The sequence below is a fragment of the Ranitomeya variabilis genome, chromosome 4 (assembly GCF_051348905.1).
Source record: "Ranitomeya variabilis isolate aRanVar5 chromosome 4, aRanVar5.hap1, whole genome shotgun sequence".
In the NCBI taxonomy this organism is placed as follows: Eukaryota; Metazoa; Chordata; class Amphibia; order Anura; family Dendrobatidae; genus Ranitomeya; species Ranitomeya variabilis.
In genome coordinates this window covers 442,535,330-442,544,222 of record NC_135235.1, presented here as the reverse complement: position 1 = coordinate 442,544,222, position 8,893 = coordinate 442,535,330, and the positions used below count along the sequence as shown (strand labels likewise).

The 8,893-nt window shown below is 41.7% G+C and overlaps 1 protein-coding gene across 3 annotated transcripts in view; it reads right to left on the bottom strand.

Annotated features, from left to right (window-relative positions):
* Positions 1-356: 356 nt before the first annotated feature.
* The window catches only part of RAB37 (RAB37, member RAS oncogene family), a 155,001-nt gene continuing 146,464 nt past the window's right edge, over positions 357-8,893 (bottom strand). For all 3 annotated transcript variants that reach the window (XM_077251485.1, XM_077251483.1, XM_077251484.1), the window contains one exon: positions 357-1,108. In XM_077251485.1, coding sequence (XP_077107600.1) covers positions 1,006-1,108 — 103 coding nt within the window. In that variant the 3' untranslated portion in view covers positions 357-1,005. The remainder of the gene's footprint in view (positions 1,109-8,893) is intronic.

Genomic DNA, 8,893 nt, shown 5'->3' with positions numbered 1-8,893 from the left:
GGACTAAACAATAAAATTACTTATCTGTTTAAACAGTTATAATCAATCATACTATTACCTATTAATTATACCAACTTTATATCCCCCAATAATACACTATATGCAATTCTAATTATGTTTCTAATAATTCTACATTTAATAAAACACATTCTTTTATTCCAAGCCTACATTTCTTTTGCAATTGTTAATTCCCCCATTGCAAAGGAGGGATCTTTACTGATTTTTGAGATCGGATATAATAAAAAAATTGCTATACATCTTTTAAAACAGATTTTCTTTACTCCTTGTCCTCCTGATTTTGCAAATATTCAGGACTAATCTGTATCTAGCCAAAAAAACCAACATATGCCCAAAGAGTAAATAACATAGGAACATTTTATTATAAAGCCATTAAAAATTACAGTTATGGAAATATCCACAACTAGCGCTCAATGTGTAAACAGCCAGTGGGTGAGACATGAGAGAGTGAACAGGTTACATGAGAATATTGCAATAAATGTATTCGGCATATACCGTTTCCTCCAATTTCTATAAAATCCTAGGAAACTTATGGAAATAAGGTCTCTAAGTGACGATAAAAATCAGAGGAATTCTTCATACCTTGTAAACAAATTGGGAGTTGTGCAACCTATGACAGTACCAGGAGGCTATTGATTGATAACGCGTGGTAAGTCATAATGCCATCTGTTATACAACCTTTGTCCCTGTAAACGATTTTGGCACAGTATTCTTGCACAGCAGGAAGGTTTTATCTAAATGAGGTCCGTCATTGAATTCCATGCAAGAGGAAACACAACGGATTCCTTAGATGTTTTCGAGAAGGCTCAAAAGGCAACAAAGCTCCTGACGAGTTCTGAGTAAACAATCACGGAGGGGCTTCCACTCCAGGCATCAGGGTATCCAACAAACAGTTTCACTGGATCAGAATATTTCCGTAACTCAATTCTGGACCAAAAGAACACGTCTTGACCCGGAATTGCTTATAATCATAATTAAAAACACAAATCAGAGGAGTCCACAGCAGCCGCTTTTCTTTTTTTGTGACTCAATGTACTGGTGGATCTGGAATTTACGCTCATCTGGACTACTGGATCTTTGCTTCAACTCCCTGCAGAGGAAAAATAAAAGGACAGAGTGAGGAAAGTGTCCTGCACACTTTACACTGGCATGTGCGAGATACTGAGTTTTACTTAAAATTACATAAAAAAAAATATTTCTACCACACTGTTTCGGGGTACTGCCTCTCGTCAATGCAAAGTGGAGATCTGGTTTGGCTGAGTGAGAGGCGTCTGACCACTATCCAAGAAGTATCGTTTCTCCTTGCGGAGAGTGACATGCTAAGCATGCCGAGATGAGGAGACTTAAAGCCGCAATGCTCCTCTGGGAAATATGCAAATTGCCTCTTCAGAGAGGAAGAGAACTAAAACGCTAGTGCCACCTATTGGAAGCAGCAATCCTAACAGTCAATGTCAACCCTTTAACAAGCCCTGTCACATGACTTAAGTACGTGTACGCTTTTATCCTAAAACAACTTAACACAGACATGTGCACAGCCGCATAGGTTATATTTTTACACTGACCGTGTGTCCATGCAAAAGACATCATGATGTCATTTTTTTTGGCAGCTTGGGTGACAAGGGCCAATACAAATCTATGGATCTGTGAAAACCACGTATAGCACATTGGTGACATCAGTGTGCTAAACATGTTTAATATTGCAAAGTATAAGACGCTTTGTCATTTAATTAATTATACATCCATCAGCGAAAAACACGGATGGCACCAGTACTGGTTTTTTTTTACATATGTGTTTAAGCACAGACGTGTAAAATGAGGCCTACAGTGATTTTATTTTTCTCCCTTAGTACTGGTGCTGCAGATTTTACAATAAGCCAAGCAAAATCTGTGCATTTGCACTAAATGTCTGATTTTTTTTATTTACACTACTAAATTTTTTTAGCCACACCATTTAAAGCAATTGTTCAATGGCCTGTATATAGGTTTGTAACAGCCTGGCAGGGACCTGCTCTGGCACAGCTCAATAGAATCGCTATAACAGCAGGCCAATATCTTCCTTCTGCTTAAGGTACCGTCACATTAAGCGACGCTGCAGCGATATCGACAACGATGCCGATCGCTGCAGCGTCGCTGTGTGGTCGCTGGAGAGCTGTCACACAGACAGCTCTCCAGCGACCAATGATGCCGAAGTCCCCTGGTAACCAGGGTAAACATCGGGTTACTAAGCGCAGGGCCGCGCTTAGTAACCCGATGTTTACCCTGGTTACCATTGTATATGTAAAAAAAAACACCAAAAAACAGTACATACTCACCTTCTGATGTCCGTCAGGTCCCTGGCCGTCTGCTTCCCGCACTGACTGAGCGCCGGCTGGCCGTAAAGTAAAAGCAGAGCACAGCGGTGACGTCACCGCTGTGCTGTGCTTTCCGGCTGGCCGGCGCTTACACAGTGCAGAGAGAAGCACAGCGCCGGGGGACAGACACCGGAATGTAAGTATGTAGTGTTTGTTTTTTTTTACGTTTACGCTGGTAACCAGGGTAAACATCGGGTTACTAAGCGCGGTCCTGCGCTTAGTAACCCGATGTTTACCCTGGTTACCAGTGAAGACATCGCTGGATCGGTGTCACACACCGATCCAGCGATGTCAGCGGGTGATCCAGCGACGAAATAAGGTGCTGGCCTTCTAGCTCCGACCAACGATATCACAGCAGGATCCTGATCGCTGCTGCGTGTCAAACTCAACGATATCGCTAGCCAGGATGCTGCAACGTCACGGATCGCTAGCGATATCGTTCAGTGTGAAGGTACCTTTAACCACAGATATTGTGGTGAATAGCTACAAGCCATCTATGTGGTTAAACAACTGAGATAGCAGTTATCTCCAATTCTGGCTGGTGCATATGGCAGTGTATTACAGACGGCGCCCTCCTGCTGTGTATGAACAAGCTCAACCCCTGAGCCCATTTTATGCAAAGGGGCCAAGCATTACTTAACCCCTTCACCCTGAAGAATGCATTCACTTTCCTGACCAGGCCAAATTTTATAATTCTGACCAGTGTCACATTATGACAGGGGTGGGGAACCATTTTTATGCCAAGGGCCATTTGGATATTTAAATCAACCATCAGGGGGCCATGGAAAATCATCAACTTTAAAATTACCCTGCCATATTTGGTCAAACATTTAACTCACCCCTAATATGATGCTGGAGCTATTTCTCTTTGGTGCAGCTGTGATGCTAGGTAGTATGGATGATATTGGTAGCTGTAGCTGCTTCTCAAGGTTTGCATTGGTCTGGTGCACATGAAATTCTTTGCAATGATAAGTTTTGTAAAGAATTTGCAGCAGTAAGTTGTACCAAACACGGACGTATAATACCCTGTAGATTTCCTCACAGTGGGAAATTCATCACTGCTAGAGATGGGCGAACCCAAACAGTAAAGCTCGGCACAGTGTCGGGCACAGACACCGAACACGGACTTCACCAGGAAGTCAGTGTTGCTGTTCAGGTTTGGCCCCACAATATCAGGTGTTTGTTCCACTGTCATGTGCTTGACAGCACGGCAAACACTGCTTCCAATTGGCAGTATAATCTTGCCACCCATAATTAAGTCTTGTTTGCCAGAGGGATCAAATACTTATTTCTCACTGCAAAATGCAAATAAAATATCAAAAATAAAATCCAGAAAAATCACATTGTATAAATTTATATAAATTTATCTTTCAATGCTAAAATTAACCTAACCCCTTAAAATTATATAGACTGTTCATGTCTTTGTCAGTGGGCAAACTTACAAAATCAAGTGATCAAATACTTATTTCCCCGACTGTACATCACAGGAGGAGACATGCGGCTGCAGATTATACATCACAAGAGGGAACATGGATGCTGCAGCCAATGCCGCCCACAAAGTACATCCTGAGGCTAGCATAGGCCAGGATGCTTTCTTTAATTGGACCTGCTGTAGCATTCAGTAGTGTGCTAGCACTCACAGAGCAATTAGAAATTAAAGGGCCGGCTGCTATTAAAACGCAGTTGCTGACCCAAACACTGCGGTCCCTGGGAACCTGCCCGGGGGGCCAGAGAAAAGGTCATCGAAGGCCATAAAAAGCACTTTGGGCCTGAAGTTCCCCACCACTGGTTCATTGAATTTGAGAAGGTTTTTTCATAACACGTTATAATTCATGTTAGTGGTAAATTTAGACAGAAATTCACTAATAAACAACAATTTTATGCCCTTAAATCAAATAAAACCTACAAGAAAACAAAATGAGCAAAAACCCTGCTGTAACTAAGTAAAAAGCAAAAAGTGTATTTAAATAACACAGGGTTCTTAGCAATACTGTTGTTTTTGATCAAAAATAGCATAAGGCTATGTGCACACGTTTAGGTTTTTAACGCATAAAAAACGCATAAAAAACGCATTAAAAACGCATTAAAAACGCATTAAAAACGCATTAAAAACGCATTAAAAACGCATAAAAACGCATAAAAAACGCATAAAAAACGCATACATATGTATCCTATCATTTAGAATGCATTCTGCAATTTTTGTGCACATGATGCGTTTTTTAATGCATTGGGAAAAAACACAAAAAAAACACGCACAAAAAACACGTAAAAAACGCATGCGGATTTCTGACAGAAAGGTCTGGTTTTTGTCAGGAAATTTCTGCAAGAAATCCTGACGTGTGCACGTACCCTAAAAGCCATCCCACCATCGACGGAACACAAAATTGTCTGGAATCGATAGCAGAAACCATGTCATGTTTGCAGAGCCCCTGTTGTGCAATTCCCCACAAGTGACACCATTTTGAAAACTACACACCTCAAGGAACTTATCTAGCGTTGTGGTGAGCACCTTGAACCCACCGGTGTCACAGAATTTTACAATGTTGAGTCGTGAATTGTTTAACATTGGGCTGACTAAATGGAAATTTGCTATTTTTTCCCACTAAAATGTTGCTTTGGCCCCCAGTTTTTCATTTTCAAAAGGAATAATAGGAGAAAATGAATGGTACAATTTGCAAATTTTCGCGATTACGTAAATACCACGCGTGGTCAAAAACTACTTTTAACCCCTTAACGACCGCCGATACGCCTTTTAACAGCGCTGTGGAAAAAGTGTATAGCGCCCCCCCAGAGTTGGATTTTTTCTGGAGTCTTGGTTGCCGGGGGTAGCCGAGACCCCAGAGAACATGATTTGGGTCGGTTTTTACCAACCCCCAGGTTGCGATAGGCGGTAATTAAATGGGAAATCGCGTTATTTTTTTCTTTATTTTTTTTTTGCCGGTAAACTGTTAATTTCTCTGTCCTCCAATGTGATCGCCCATCAGAGGACAGAGAAATGGGGTCCCCGATCGCCCCCGATACTTACCAGTGTCCCCTGGTGCTCCCCGTGGCACCCGATGGGAGCAGCCATCTTGTTCCGGGGAAAAAAAAAAAAAATAGTGGGCGGATCTTTGGGGTCTCGGCTGCCGGGGGTCGGTTTTTACCGACCCCTGTTTTGCGATCGCCGGTAATTAACAGTTTACTGGCGAACACAAAAAAAACCGATGTCTGTCATTCTCTGTCCTCTGATGTGATCGCACATCAGAGGACAGAGAAATAGGGGGATCGGGGACCCTGTTATACTTACCGATGTCCATGGGTCCTCCTGCTTCCCCTCCTGGCCATTGGCTTCTTCCTCCGGTAAGAAAATGGGGGGGCGCATGCGCAGGGCGCCCGCCGTGATCTGCTGGCTGGCAGAGGAAGATTCTTCCTCTTGTTTTATTTTGGTCACTGAGATCCTATCACAGTGATCAAAAAAGAAAAAAAATAATAAACAACCCCTCCCTTTATCACCCCCTTAGTTAGGAAAAAAACAAAATAAAAAAAATAAAATAAAATGTATGTATTTCCAATTTCCAATTAGTGTTGGGTTGGTGCTAAAGTTAGGGTTAGCATTAGGGTTAGAGTTGGCATTAGGGTTAAGGTTGGGATTAGGGGTGTATTGGTTTTAGGGTTGGGATTAGGGTTAGGTCTGAGGTTAGGGTTGAGATTATGACTAGGGGCGTGTTGGGCTTAGGGTTTTGATTAGGGTTATGGTCAGGGTTGGGATTAGGGTTGGAGTTAGAATTGGGGGGGTTTCCACTGTTTAGGTACATCAGGGGGTCTCCAAATGCGACAGCCAATTTTGCGCTCAAAAAGTCAAATGGTGCTCCCTCCCTTCTGAGCTCTGCCGTGCGCCCAAACAGTGGTTTACCCCCAAATATGGGGCATCAGCGTACTCCAGACTAATTGGACAACAACTTTTGGGGTCCAGTTTCTCCTGTTACCCTTGCGAAAATAAAAAAATTGGGGGCTAAAAAAAATCATTTTTGAGGAAAAAAAAAAAGATTTTTTATTTTCACGGCTCTGCATCAAACCTGTGTGAAGCACTTGGGCGTTCAAAATGCACACCACACATCTAGATAAGTTCCTTGGGGGGTTTCTACTGTTTAGGTACATCAGGAGCTCTGCAAACGCAACATAACGCCCGCAGACCATTCTATCAAAGTCTGCATTCGAAAACGGCGCTCCTTCCCTTCCGAGCTCTGCCATGCGCCCAAACAGTGGTCCCCCCCCCCACATATAGGCGTACTCAGGATAAATTGCACAATACATTTTGGGGTCCAATTTCTCCTGTTATCCTTGTGAAAGTAAAAATTTGGGGGTGAAAAGATCATTTTTGTGGAAAAAAATATGATTTTTTTTTTATTTTCATGACTCTACATTATAAACTTCTGTGAAGCAGTTGGGGGTTCATAGTGCTCACCACACATCTAGATAAGCTCTTTGGGAGTCTAGTTTCCAAAATGGGGTCACTTGGGGGTTTCTACTGTTTAGGTACATCAGGGGCTCTGCAAATGCAACATGACGCCCGCAGACCATCCCATCAAAGTCTGCATTCCAAAACGTCACTGCTTCCCTTCCGAGCCCCGATGTGTGCCTAAACAGTGGTCCCCACCCACATATGGGGTATCAGCGTACTCCGGACAAACTGGTCAACAAATTTTGGGGTCCAATTTCTCCTGTTACCCTTGAGAAAATAAAAAATTGCGGGCTAAAAAATCATTTTAGAGGAAAAAAAAGGATTTTTTATTTTCATGGCTCTACGTTATAAATTTCTGTGAAGCACTTGGGGGTTCAAAGTGCTCACCACACATCTAGATAAGTTCCTTAAGGGGTCTACTTTTCAAAATGGTGTCACTTGTGGGGGGTTTCCACTGTTTAGGCACATCATGGGCTCTCCAAATGCGACATGGCGTCCGATCTCAATTCCAGCCCATTCTGCATTGAAAAAGTCAAACAGTGCTCCTTCTCTTCCAAGCCCTGCCGTGCGCCCAAACAGTGGTTTACCCCCACATATGGGGTATCGGCGTATTCAGGAGAAATTGCACAAACAAATTTTGTGGTTCATTTTCTCTTTTTACACTTGTGAAAAAAAAAAAAAAATTGGTTCTGAAGTAAAATGTTTGCAAAAAGAGTTAGATGTTCAGTTTTTCCTTCTACATGGTTTCAGTTCCTGTGAAGCACGTAAAGGGTTAATAAACTTCTTGAATGTGGTTTTGAGCACCTTGAGGGGTGTAGTTTTTAGAACAGTATCAAGTTTGGGTATTTTCTGTCATGTACACCCCTCAGTGACTTTAAATGTGAGATGGTCCCTAAAAAAAATGGTTTTGTAAATTTTGTTGTAAAAATGAGAAATGGAAACCTTCCCCTGACGAAGACGCTCTAGTAGCGTAGATACACGTGGGGCCTCCATCCCCCTTTGGATCTTTCCTGGGCAATCCCCCTACACACCTCAGTTGTGCTAAGTGGCACACGCTTTTGTGTGTCTACCATTTAGGCACCCCTTCAGAGGGTATACCCGTATATTCTAACCATCAGGATATCAGCTCTCAAATGGCTAGGATCTGACCTTTCATTTGGTGATGTATGGTATGGGGTGTTAGTACTAAGGAGGGATACAGACATGTTATACCATTCATTTATGTTATTTATTAATTGACTTGTTACTGGTACTTTTTTTTATGTCTGTTTGATTGTAAGGGATTGCCGGGTACATCTGGATCTGTGGCATAAGGGCCCTGGTCAGCTGGCAGCACGGGGTACTAGGTATCTTCATTGTTATTGTTTGAATTTGCTGTCTAACCTGATGCCCATTACAATATTGTGCATATTATATGTATTGCCATATTGGTCCGTCTCTGTATCATTATGTCCTGGGGGATGCGGGTTGGTCCATCTAGTTTTTAACCGTTTGTCTCCTTTATTGCCTTTGTTTGTAGTGATTTGTTAAATAAAATTTATTACGCATGGTTGACCTAATAGTGTGCATATCTTTCTTCTTGCTTTTCTTTGGTACTTGTTATATGCACGTGGCTGATCCCTTGTATACAGTGTGTGCGGTGCCCGCCTTCTCTTGTTTTTGCTAAAAATGAGAAATGGCTGGTCAACTTTTAACCCTTATAACTTCCTAACAAAAAAATTTTGGTTCCAAGATAGTGCTCATGTAAAGTAGACAAGTGGAAAATGTTATCTATTAATTATTTTGTGTGACATCTCTCTGATTTAAGGGCATAAAAATTAAAAGTTTTAAAATTGCAAAATTTTAAAGATTTTCGCCATATTTCCGTTTTTCATAAATAATTGCAAGTAATATCGAAGAAATGTTACCACTAACATGAAATACAATATGTCACGAAAAAAAATAATCTTAACTCTGGAACGCTTTAACAGATCCCGCTGATTATTACCTCATAAAATGACAGTGGTCAGGAATTGTAAAAATTGGCTCAGTCATTAAGTACCAAATTGGCTCTGTCAGTAAGGGGTTAAGTTACAATGCAAAT